Source organism: Punica granatum, chromosome 4 (assembly GCF_007655135.1).
Source record: "Punica granatum isolate Tunisia-2019 chromosome 4, ASM765513v2, whole genome shotgun sequence".
In the NCBI taxonomy this organism is placed as follows: domain Eukaryota; kingdom Viridiplantae; phylum Streptophyta; class Magnoliopsida; order Myrtales; family Lythraceae; genus Punica; species Punica granatum.
Genome location: NC_045130.1, coordinates 36,730,778 through 36,743,248, shown reverse-complemented (window position 1 = coordinate 36,743,248; position 12,471 = coordinate 36,730,778). Strand labels below are relative to the sequence as shown.

The following is a 12,471-nucleotide window of genomic DNA, read 5'->3' as shown; positions in this document are numbered from 1 at the left end:
GATGACAAAAGTTAAATCCTGGCCACCTACAATCTATCAGTTGATAGAGAATAAATAGGAACCATTCAATAATCCTTACCATCCCTATGTTTTTGTTGATACTAAGTAGCACGAACCCTGACGGAAGATTGCCGATTTGTGACTGAGCAGGTTTGGAAAGCACATAAGATATGCTTCGCGCAAAGCCAGAGCTGAAACGAGGAGGCGTATTAGGGGGAGATTGATCCCTTTGCAAATATATATAAAAATAAGCTCAAATTCTACCAACAAGTGTACTGGGTCAGATCAAGTAATATAGTGATGAATAGAGTGTCGATCCCACAAGGATTAATTAAGTACTAAACCTATATTAGATTCTATTATTATCTAAGCAATCAAATTAAGAGAATTAACTAATTAACTACTAATCAACCTAAATCGTCACAAAGAGCAGAAAGAGAATTGTACGAAAATATATCAATTGAAAGTGGGAAAAACAGAATCCACCCTAGTTTCACTAATCAGATTGCCATCATGTTATATAGACTGATAGCTATGTGATTATTCAAGTGAGTTTATCAAGCCTTTAAAATTAAAGTCTTAAACCTCTAATTAATCAATCAGCTCCCGCATCTCTAATTAATAGTGGACTCTAAATTATAATCATACACCTTCCAGTGCTATGATTGTCTAATGCCCTAAATTAATTATCCCTAATGTCTTAGCGAATAACTAACTAGAAACATTGCATTAATCCCTGGATAATCTCTAATTAAACTAATTAACGCAGCTATCGCATTTAACTAATTAGTCTAATCAAGAATTCCTAACAAACACTATATCAACTCCCGTATCAATAGTGTTTCTAACAATTATAACCAATTAAGAATTAAAATTGAAATTATAGGAATTGCAATCATGAATCATCAACACATCTATTAATCCTATAACATGGCGACAATCATCATATTAGCTACCTAGGGTTTCATCATATTCCCACAAAAGAAGCTTAGAATATCATGGAATTGAAAACACAATTATAATTCCAAGGAGTCATTGCAATAGAATTCATATTCAGCAGTAAACTCAAGATATTGAATCCTAAAACAAAAACCCAACAATTCCTTTAAGGAATTATCTCTTCCACAATTCTTCGCTTCAAATCAATTGATCCAGGTGACGGCTCCAGACAAGACCCTCTCCAAAAACTCTCTAGGTTAAAAGAATGGTGAAAGATGGCTCCCCCCTAGGGTTTCCTAATCTTGTTATGAGGAGTATTTATATCCACAACAAAAAAAAGATTTCCGAAAGATATATGCTGGCTCCAAATTGCGCAAAACTCCTCAATATTGCTCGTAATTCCATCTAAGTCCTCAAAGACCTACAATATCAAATTACACATAATTAAGCACCGACTTCTTATAATTTCTATAAAATTAATAATAATTTAACATGAATTGCACAATAAAATATGAGTATAATATGCCCTTATCAGAGATTTGTGAAGGCAAGTGAAGCAGATGACCCTCAGGGAACGACGAACAACACGAGCTTCAAAGAAGAAAAGAGTTAAGTACCCATGTTCCTGCCAAAGTAAGGTACCAAGGTTCTCGTCAATTACCAGTACACAGTAGCATTTTGGTAATTCATAACCAGGTAATAAATTCGATACATATTCAGTTGTCTCCCGGAGCAACGGTCAGTTCTATTGCTGGCTGACGACATAGAGGGGTACCGGTGAGATAATTCAATTCGTGTGAAATTCTCTCGTATCACCTTGAATCTCGTTAATGCAGAGCAATCAATCTGCTCGAGATTCATCATCTCGAGATAAAAAGCCCTCATTGCTATTTATTTACGGTTAGAATAAGGTTGATGTTGCGACTTGCTTCGGACTTTGAGTATGTATTCAATGAGAAACGTTCAGAACAATGAACTTTTGGAAATCACAGCCATTTTAGTTTCGTTTTAATTTCTATCAACAACTACCTCCTAATCTTGTGCATTTTGCTGCATCTGGTGGTTGCAGGTGCCCGCTATCGAAACCGATCCGAAAAATTTCGGTGGTTTGTTGTCGTAACCACTGGTCGAATTACAAAAATATAACGAGTTGAGAAACGGTAATTTTTTTTTGGGGCGTGTAACATGTAAGTATGTCTAAACTTTCGAATTACAAAATACAATTGCAGGCTTGGTTCCTAGTTCAATTTAGCCGTACTATGAGAATGTAATCACCCTAACTTGGTCATGATTACGAGATATTTTCAATAATTTCATTTGTTTGCTAATAAAATTTGCTCACATCAAATTCAATTTTTCAAATGCGCCTCACCTTATAATTAATTTATTAAACATTTTTAAGTCGTGAATTTTGATATCTTGGAACGACCAATCATTGACATATAGATATATTTCCCGATGGCGTCTTTTTAGATTCGGTTATCACAATAAAGAGCATAAATCAAACTAGGGATATATGACAGTCGAACATAACCAAGGGATATGTTTCACACGAAGTAGCTAAAAAAAGAAATGTCATGGGTAATGAAAGTGTTGTAGTGGTTTTTTTCGATTTCATACCAAAATATTTTCATTACTTCGTACACGGTCCCTTTTAATTAAGAGAAAATGAAAAATATACCCAAATATTTTCATTATTTCGTATACGGTTCCTTTTGATTAAGAGAAAAGAAAAAACAAAAAAACACCGCCAAAACAAAAATTTGGGCTTATTTTAAAGTGAGTGTAGTGCAGTGACATTGATACTCGACTCGAAACTTATGGATCTTGGGCATAATCCTAGCTAATGGAACTCCGTGCTCCTTTCATTTCTCCTATTTCTTACCTAAGTTTGCGGGCCTCCCGTTAACCAGGAAAATAAAGATTTGGGCTTTCCAACACGTCTAATTAAGCCCCTTTGGGCCTCTTCTTGTTTTTTTTTGTTCTTTTTTTTTTGGGGAGTGTGCGTACGAATCAAACAAGCGAAACCTCGAAAGCTTCGCCGGAAGCCCGACATCGTTCCCTCCTCTGTCGTGCTGTCCTGACAGCATACAGACGTTTCCAAACAGACGGCAGCAGCACAGAAGCAGAACACTTCCTCTTCCATTGTTCTCTTCGCCATCGTCTTCATCCTTCGCAGCTGAAGCTGATCAAACATCAAAGACGGAGGAGAAGAAGAAGAGGAAGAGGAAGGCGGGGGAGGAGATGCGGACCTCTAACTTCCTGTTCAAAACCCTAACGCCGTCCCGCCTCCACAACTTCCTCCTCTGCCTCTCCCTCCTCTTCATCGCCTACCTCCTCCTCTCCAGCAACCCCCAGCCCTCCTCCTCCCATCAAGCGCCCATCGTCCACCACCCACGCGCCTCCCTCTCCTCTTCCTCCTCCTCCTCCTCCCCCACCTCTCGCCGCCACCTCCTCTTCGCCATCGGATCCTCCTCCGGCTCCTTCGCCGCTCGCCTCCCCTACCTCCGCCTCTGGCACTCCCCTAACTCCACCCGCGCCTTCGCCTTCCTGGACGGGCTCCCCTCCTCCTCCGACGATGACTCCGACGGGCTCCTCCCTCCCACGGTCATCTCCCAGGACACCTCCGCCTTCCCCTACTCCTTCAAGAGCGGGTTCAGGTCCGCGATCCGCCTGGCTCGCGTGGCCAAGGAGATCGTGGACTTCGCCGAGGCCGACGTGAGGTGGTTTGTGTTCGGGGACGACGATACCGTGTTCTTCGTCGACAATCTGGTGAAGGTCCTCTCCAAGTACGATCACACTCGGTGGTATTACATCGGCAGCAATTCCGAGAGCTACTTCCAGAACTCCAAAAACTCTTTCGAGATGGCCTTCGGAGGCGGTGGCTTCGCCATTAGCAGCTCGCTAGCAGCCGCCCTCGCCAAGGTGTTGGACTCGTGCCTGTTTCGGTATTCCCATCTCTACGGGAGCGATTCCAGGATCTTCTCATGCGTGGCGGAGCTGGGAGTCGGGATGACGCATGAACCCGGGTTTCATCAGGTACAGTGTGGGACTGTAATTCCCTTCATTGGGCTCTAGCTTGGGTCAATAGATTGGTGTGATTGATAGTTACTTGCTATATTCAGCTCAAGTCGTAAATTGGTTCAATCAATTCTTGTCCTTTTAGTAATTAATATGTGAACTGCATTTCTTGATCTTTCGTGAAAGAAGAATGTTTTTGCTTCCGTTTCTTGTTGGGGAAGGGACCAAGTCCAAGAATTGCTCAAATCATTAGCTTGCAGTAGAAACTTTCCTTCTTTTCTTGGGGATTAAACATGAAGGCAGATCTTCGACGAAAGTAAGAGAATTGAGGGATCCTTTTGTAGTAGGAGTTTGAAGTTTGAGTTGTGTCATTGGCATGGGAACCTATGAGCTGCCACTTCATAGAGATGTCCAAAATTCTGTTGTCAAAGCATCCTTTTGGGATCGGAGATCACTGCCATATAGACATGGGAATTGTTTGGTGAAGTTGCTTTGTCTTGTTGAACAGTTAAAATCAGAGACAGTGGAATCAATTGCCCTGTTTTTCTCAAATTAAGAATATGGAATCTAATCTTTGTCCAACATCCCTCATCTAGGCAATTCATTCTTCTACCACATTTCTTTCGGAATATTCTTGTTTGCATTTATTTTCAATATGAGTTATTGGTCATGCTTTCTCGGTCATATTTTAGTCGGGAGGACCTTAGAGCAGAGCTTTCGTAGTCGAGTCTTCTCGTTTTCTTTTCTTTTGATAAGCATTTCTCAAGTCAATTTTATGTAGGTTATTTTGGGAAAAAAAACAATTTAAAATTTTTATTCTAGTTCTTGTTGCTGTCTGCATTCTCCCATGAATTGCATTCAGATTTGAATTTCTTTATAGGTAGACATGCGTGGAAATTTGTTCGGACTGCTAACAGCACACCCCCTGTCCCCTATGGTGTCCCTTCATCACTTGGACAAAGTTGATCCAATATTCCCCAACATGAATCGTTCAGAGTCCATGGAGCATCTCTTTAAAGCTGTGAAAGTCGATCCTCTGAGGATTCTGCAGCAATGTGTCTGTTACGATCGGTCAAACTCATTGACTGTTTCGGTCTCGTGGGGTTATGCAGTCCAAGTATTTGAGGGCAACGAGCTTCTTCCTGATCTCCTCTCCCTGCAAAGGACCTTCACGCCATGGAGGAGGGGCATGAACACCGATTTGAGTCGTTATATGTATACTTTGAGGGATTATCCTCGAGATGTGTGCAAAAGACCAGTTACCTTCTTCCTGGAGAGTATTTTATCAGATAATCTTGGGGTACGGACCACCTATTCAAGACAGAATCCTGATAATTGTGCTCGAGGGAAATCGGTCAAGAATCTGAAGAAGATCACTGTATTTTCACGAAAGCTTGAACTTGATACTGAACAGGTATGGCTGTCTAACAGAAGATTATTGCATGAGCCCTGGCTTTCCGATGTTCAACAAAATGTATTTGCAGGTTCCAGTTTAAAGAGGGAAGAAAAATTTTATTTTTCCTGATGACACACGGAAACCTTGTCTTGTTTTCTAGAATATTGAAGATAACAGGAGGCTAGCAGATCGTTTCCCTATGCAAAAGAAATATAATATAGGATATTCTTGAATATGCAATGGCTCCCTTCTTTCTCGTCTTGGTTACATGTGTTTGGGAATGCTAGTGATCACTTAATACTATTTTTAATTGTAGATGAAGGCTCCCCGCCGTCAGTGCTGTGATATTTTGCCGATCATCAATGGATCGATGGTTATTCACATCAGAGAATGTGGACCCACTGAATTGATTGCAATGCATCCCTAATAGTTATTCGGCATTGTGGAATATACATATATGGAAAGCTGCTGATTAGAAGTTGAAACGGCTTTCATCACTCACTTTAAGCTCTGAAACTGAAATGTAACCTGTAAGTATATGGCTACCAAACATCTGTTTGTCGATTTCTTATTATCACTTCTGTAGGTAAAGGCACTGGAAAAGACCTTTCTTTTTCAGTTCACTATGATAGCGATCTTATACGGGTAAAGATTTACCTGTGCTGGTTAGTAAATGAAGTTATCGAACAAATGATCTAAAAGTAGTTACCCATTTCTCACAGGTCAATGAAGAAGCTAATTGCTGTAACCGTCACACAAAGGTGATCGGAGATTCATAGTTAAGGGAGAGCTCTCTCGCTCTCCCCCTCTCCTCCCTGAACCTGTGAGTTCAGTATGAGAGGTAATGCTAGTTTTGATGTATACGTGTACCAGGCCGGAAAATTTCGCGCACTGTAAATTTATTCTATCATTGAGAGACTCATGAATAGGGAGAGTTGAAGATGCAAGTTCCCAAGTATTCATATAATTTTTGCTTAGGCAGCGATTTGTACACTCACACTGTAAGATGACTAGCTTTGTAAATCTTCAGCTGACAACTTGCATTTTGGTGAATAGTCCAATAAAATTTATGGGAATTTATGCCCGGTTTGATTATAGCCTGGAGTAATGCTTTCCAAGTTTCCATTACTTTTCTATGATTCGAGGAGTTCTGAGTCTGAAGGCCGTTACTATGATTCTACAGGAAGTTGCGGTCCGAGGTATGATCTTCAGGTTTTGGTTTTAATTTGGAGTTCCAACTTTTGGATCCAGTAGAGAGTACTCAGACATGTGAATGTGCATTGGGATTATGCGAACAAGTCCGTTTCACGCAACAGATCCCCCCCCCTCCCCCACATTTTTTTTTTCTTTTTTAAACATAACCAAACTGTGTTTGCTTCTTTCATCTAAAATCATCCCATTGATCAAATCGGATCTGAACAAAAATGGCTTGAAGTTGGAATTGGATCTGTCCCATGTAAAGCTTGCCCATAACAGTCCGCCTAATCAGGCTCGTGATGCTTTGGGTTAATCAAAATGCAGCCTCCGCTATCGTCTGCGAAGCATCACGCATCATCCCGATTGGTAAACATCTTTCTGATCCTGTCATCTATGATCATCGTCTATCTGCTTGTATCGATGTTTGTAGTCTTCACTTCCAAGAACGTGCTTGTATATTTTTCCGAGCAAGAGCCGTCTGGCCAGACTTCTCTCGATCATGTTGTTTTCGGGATCGTTTCGAGCCGAAATTCGTGGCCAGACAGCAAGGAATTCGTCAAGCTCTGGTGGCGGCCTCAGCAAATGGGGGGCTGCGTGTTCCTCGAAAGCTTTCCGCTTGATTGGGATTTATACAACGATACAGATTCTCTTCCTCCATTGTGCATTTCTGGGGACACTTCTCGGTTCCGGTACAGTCACCGCGGCGGGTCCCAGTGGGCTATACGAGCTGCCCGGGCGGTGTCGGAAATCATGGCGTTGAACCGCTCCAATGCTCAGTGGTATGTCTTCGGGGATGAAGACACGATCTTCTTCCCAAACAACCTGGTGAAGACACTCTCCAAGTATGACCACAGGCTATGGTACTATATAGGAGCTAGCTCAGAGAATTTCGAACAGAACCGAGCCTTCGGATTTGGGATGGCCTTTGGTGGGGCTGGTTTCGCCGTCAGCTCTTCCCTTGCAGGGGTTCTGGCCAAAGTGCTAGACTCATGCTTGGAGCGTTATCCTCATCTTTACGGAGGTGATTCTAGAGTTTACTCTTGCATCGCAGAGCTAGGAATCGGAATGACACATGAGCCGGGATTCCATCAGGTATCGATCTTTGCGTTTATACCCATGTAACTCGTTGCAGATCCAATAGAAAACTCGTGATTTCTGGAATGCCTCGTTCCACTTCTTTAATCAGTCGACGAGTCCGCGAATGAGTTTCTAATTTTATTCATCTTTTCCTTTTCTCTGTGCTTGTTACTTTGAATCCTGTCAGTTTGATGTTCGAGGTGATGCATTCGGTTTATTAGCAGCGCACCCGGTAACCCCCTTGGTATCCATCCACAACCTACCGGCCATCGATCCGATCTTTCCCAACAAGACAACCGCAGAAGCCTTGGAACACTTCTTCAAAGCTGTGGAAGCTGATCCCGAGAGGATTTTGCAGCAAACCATCTGCTATGACCGATGGTTTTCCTGGACGATCTCGGTTTCCTGGGGATACGCAGTTCAGGTCTTTCCAAGGCACCTGTTTTTGCCCGATGCGACCCAAGTCCAAGAGACCTTCAAGCCCTGGAAGGGAGGGAACGTATTTGGGGAATCATACACATTGGACACGCGAAAGCTTCATCCTGACCCCTGTGGAAGATCCACAATTTTCTTCTTTGATCAAGTCTATGCGGACCATGATGGGATTAAGAGCACTTATAAGAAATCTCCCGATAACTGCCCATATGACGCGACTTCACCTAAGTACGTCGAGGAGATCCGAGTTTACTCTGACAAGCTAGACCTTAGTGTCCAACAGTTGCAGGCCCCAAGGAGGCATTGCTGTGACTTATTACCTTCCTCTAACAATAAGGTGTTCGACATTGCAATCAGGCAGTGCAAAGAAGAAGAATTAATGTACATGCACCTGTAGCAGTGTGTCGAGAGATTTCCGATGAACAAATACTATATCAGTCCATATTGTATACAAGATAAGGTTGATTTCTTTTATTCATATATCCGTCGTGCATATATTAGTCGCCGACTCGATGACCTGAGATCTCTAGCAGGTTTGTCAATTAGCTTTGATTGGATCTTATGTTCATTTTGGCATAGAAAGTACCACTTGACATATTTCTTACAAAGTTTAAGGAGTATTCCTATTACTGCTTTCTTTAGATGGACAAATTAACTATGCAACCCTTTTCAACAATTTTGATACCATGATCTGCGGTAAGAGCTGAACATTCCTTAAAAAAAAGTACTATTCACTAACTATTCGCAACTATAGTATTATTGAAGGTAAAAGACATGATATAGCAACATGTACAAATTTAAAGTGATTTTAACTCGATTTAACATGACACTTGATTAACACATATATCCGTGACATTCTACACACGCCTTTTTTGGTGTAAACCCTAATATTCGGAAGCACAGTAGATCTGATTAATCTGGTCGAACCGGATCAGTTCACTAAGGGATAAAACTCTCTCAATATTCCACGTGCACCTTTGTGATGTACAATAGTCAATCATCTTACCCAAATTCAAAGCTTCATCTAATGTGTCCGCAATGTATATTATAAGGTGGACAAGTAACTAACTTGCATTGATATTTGGTTTCTAGAAGCATATAAATATGTAAACACAGATATATTACATTATGGATGAGGTTAGAATAAGACAAATTAACATGGAAGCTCTAATTGGTCAACTGTTGAATTTGTCACAACCGACAATTAGCCGGAATTGCTTGGTCAAAACTTCACTGGATAAAACAAAGAACATTATAATGTTTGAAGAATATGTATTTCCCCCAACTTTTCCATTTTATTTTCAGCCGCATGAGGCAACGCAATGGAAAATGAAAATGTTAAACCATACGAGATAAAGAAAGAGGGAAAAAAATTACGAAAATTCCAATATGTGAATTAAATCCATAATTTCTTATTTGAAATCGAGTATTAGTGCTTACTGCTTTGATCTCCCTTCTCAAGGCAATTAGAATTTAACAAGAGAATAATCAAACATATCTTAATATATATATTCTTATGCGTGCATTGAGTTTAGATACACAAATTAATTTGGTATTGACACTTGGATATTTCGTCTTTCGATGACTTATTAATATCGAGCAATATAGTTAGGTAAAAAAAATAAACCAATTAGTGGGGAAGGCAAGAGAGAGCCAAAGTTTTCTTATTCCTCACAAATTATTCAAACAAGATCCTACGTGGTCGAGTGATTGAAATATAACTGAAGAACCTGTCTAGTTTTCTAGAATATTGAACATAACAGGAAAATTCTTCAGTATCCGACGTTTCCCTTCCTTCTCGTCTAGGTTCCATGTGTTTGGTAATGCGAGCTATTACTTAATACTATTATTTTTATTACAGGCTAATTACACCAGCCAAACAAGAAGTTTACTAAATATAACACTTCCATACAAAAAGAATTTTTTTACTAAGATTTGATACAAAATATTCGAATCGGTTGCAATTAAGGGTGCGTTTATTTTATAAATAATGTTCAACTCAACTGAACTCAATTCCACTTATCTTCAATTCAACATCATATTCATTACTTTTTTTTATTTTTTAAGTATTTTTAACCATTCAATTCAATTTTTAATATTATAAATTTTCTCAATTATTTATTACTTTTTCATATTTTTTCTCATAATTCAACAATACAATCATTACAAACCAATTAAAACCAAAACTCAATTCAATTCAACTCTCAATCCAAACGCACTCTAAGTAGGCTCCGTAGACTGTTTCTCTAGCTTTCGCATAAGTGATTGATGACTTGTCAAATTGCATCGGACGCGATACTGAATTTAAAATAAAAAAATTCGTTTTTAATTTTAATTAAAATTAAATAATAAAAAGAAATAAAAGAAAAAATAAAATAAAATAGTTCTGTTTGCGTCTCCCCTCTCTCAGCCTCTCTCTCGCTTCTCTCTCGTCTCTCTCTCTTCTCTCTCTCTCTCCATCTCTGTCTCCCCTAAAAACCACCACCACCGGCAGGACCTACCCCTTCGACTTCCTTTGCTCCAGCACCACTAAGCCCACTGAAACCTCGTTTAGAATCCTCTGCCCGGCATCTAAGACCGCCAAGGTCCCCGCGCAACATCCCCGGTGCCAAAATCCGTGTCCTCGACGACCCTGCCTCTGGTTCCTCCTGCGAGGAGCGTGTAATCCTCGTGTGCTCGCACTCAGCACCCATTGAAGCCAAGGAAGAGACCAACGTCGACTTGAATTGACGTTCGATTCCGAGCTCGAGTGCGAGCGGTGGAGCCCAATGGGGGTTGTCCTCCGCTCAGCAGGCTCTGGTGCGGGGTGTTCGAGAGCGTCGTAGCAGTGGCTGAGGATACGGATAAGAAAGGAAATTGTTTGGGCGGTGATGAACATGGAAATGCCGACTGGACAGTGGTCTGTTGGATGCTGGCCGGGAGTAATCAGGTGGGTTCTGCCGCTGGTAGGGAAGGAAGGTTATTGGAGAAGATTAGGCAGGGCAGGAGAACCCGGTCTTCATTAGATTGGTCCCCAGGGACCAGCTCCCGCCCTGTGCTTCTCCTGCTGACGAGTTGACTGAGGTATATCTAGCCAATCCTTCTTCTTCGCTTGTGATGAATTTTGCCATTTCTTCTGTGCCCTAGGGAGTTGGACATCAAGCTTAGTAGCTTGGCTTATGCTTCATGTATGATATGTAAATGGAAGGTTCTCGCTCAACTGCAACCCCTCTCCAGCTCGAATAGCAAGAACCCCCAGCTCCAGAGCTAATCAAGGCAAAGATCAGACCTTTTGGAATCCAGCAGACAAATGGACATACAGGGAACAGCGGGGGGTTGCGCAGGGAGGACGGAGAGAGAGAAGAGAGGGGGAGAGAGAGAGAGAGAGAGAGAGAGCAAGAGAGGAGAGAGAGACGTGCAGAGAGAAGGAGAGAGAGAGAGAGAGAGAAGAGAGACGAGGGAGAGAAAAGAGAGGTGAAATGTTTTTTTGAATTTTATTTTAATCTTATATTATTATTTATTATAATAAAAATTTGAAAATTAATATTTTATTTTAAATTTTGAGTAATGTCAGATGTGGATGTGAGTCGTGTGACGCGTTAGATACCGCATCAGCAATTTGTGATGCCATTAGACAGTAATGATGGAGTACACTTGATTATTATAAATTTGAACGTTTTGTACCATATTTTAATCAAAATATATATATATTTTTTTTATCAAAATGTTGCATTTTATTACAGATGAAGGTTCCCCGTCGTCAGTGCTGTGATATTTTGCCGATCATCAATGGATCGATGGTTATTCGCATCAGACAATGTGGACCCACTGAATTGATTGCAATGCGTCCCTAATAGTTATTCGGCATTGTGGAAAGCTGGCGATTAGAAGTTGAAGCGGCTTTCCTCACTCACTTTAAGCTCTGAAACTGAAATCTAACCAGTAAGGCACTATGAAAAGACCTGTCTTTTTCAGTGTACTATGATAGCGATGTTATACGGGTAAGGATTTGCCTGTGCTAAATTTTATGATCTTAAAAGTAGTTTTCCCATTTCTCACAGGTCAATGAAGAAGTTAATTGCTGTAATATATAGTCACACGAAGGTTATCGAAGATTCATAATTAAGGGAGAGCTCTCTCGCTCTATGTCATTCCTCCCCGAGCCTGTGAGTTCGGTATGAGAGGTAATGCTAGTTTTGATGTATCTGTGTACCGAGCCGGGAAATTTCCCGCACTGTAAATTTATTCCATCATTCAAAGGCTCGTGAATAGGGCGAGAGTTTAAGAGTGCAAGTTCGCAAGTATTTATATAATTTTTTCTTAGGCAGTGATTTGCACAAGCACTCAGATGAGTAGCTCTGTGTATCTTCAGCTGACAACTGCATTTTGTTAAATAATCCAATAAAATTTACGGGGATTTTACGCCC

General features: G+C 40.9%; 2 protein-coding genes and 1 long non-coding RNA gene across 3 annotated transcripts; all 3 read left to right on the top strand.

Annotated features, from left to right (window-relative positions):
* Window positions 1-2,980: 2,980 nt before the first annotated feature.
* Window positions 2,981-6,453, top strand: LOC116204741. Its single transcript, XM_031537001.1, has 4 exons — window positions 2,981-3,978; window positions 4,841-5,374; window positions 5,673-5,886; window positions 6,079-6,453. Exons 1-3 carry the CDS (start codon window positions 3,184-3,186, stop codon window positions 5,781-5,783), a joined length of 1,440 nt encoding a protein of 479 aa, XP_031392861.1. The 5' UTR covers window positions 2,981-3,183; the 3' UTR covers window positions 5,784-5,886; window positions 6,079-6,453.
* LOC116204742 lies at window positions 6,079-8,545 on the top strand. The gene is made up of 3 exons (XM_031537002.1): window positions 6,079-6,197; window positions 6,540-7,645; window positions 7,818-8,545. Exons 2-3 carry the CDS (start codon window positions 6,872-6,874, stop codon window positions 8,460-8,462), a joined length of 1,419 nt encoding a protein of 472 aa, XP_031392862.1. The 5' UTR covers window positions 6,079-6,197; window positions 6,540-6,871; the 3' UTR covers window positions 8,463-8,545.
* Window positions 8,546-10,227: 1,682 nt separating this feature from the next.
* LOC116202867 lies at window positions 10,228-12,471 on the top strand. The gene is made up of 3 exons (XR_004156160.1): window positions 10,228-11,128; window positions 11,788-11,986; window positions 12,106-12,471. It is a non-coding gene; the product is annotated as an uncharacterized LOC116202867 (long non-coding RNA).

What these genes read in the sequence shown, in the direction of transcription:
- LOC116204741 (XM_031537001.1), top strand. Translation starts at nt 3,184, where the DNA reads ATGCGGACCTCTAACTTCCTGTTCAAAACCCTAACGCCGTCCCGCCTC. An exon ending in ATGAACCCGGGTTTCATCAG is followed by an intron (nt 3,979 to 4,840) that starts GTACAGTGTGGG and finishes ATTTCTTTATAG; the next exon opens with GTAGACATGCGTGGAAATTT. An exon ending in TTGAACTTGATACTGAACAG is followed by an intron (nt 5,375 to 5,672) that starts GTATGGCTGTCT and finishes TTTTAATTGTAG; the next exon opens with ATGAAGGCTCCCCGCCGTCA.
- LOC116204742 (XM_031537002.1), top strand. Translation starts at nt 6,872, where the DNA reads ATGCAGCCTCCGCTATCGTCTGCGAAGCATCACGCATCATCCCGATTG. An exon ending in ATGAGCCGGGATTCCATCAG is followed by an intron (nt 7,646 to 7,817) that starts GTATCGATCTTT and finishes GAATCCTGTCAG; the next exon opens with TTTGATGTTCGAGGTGATGC.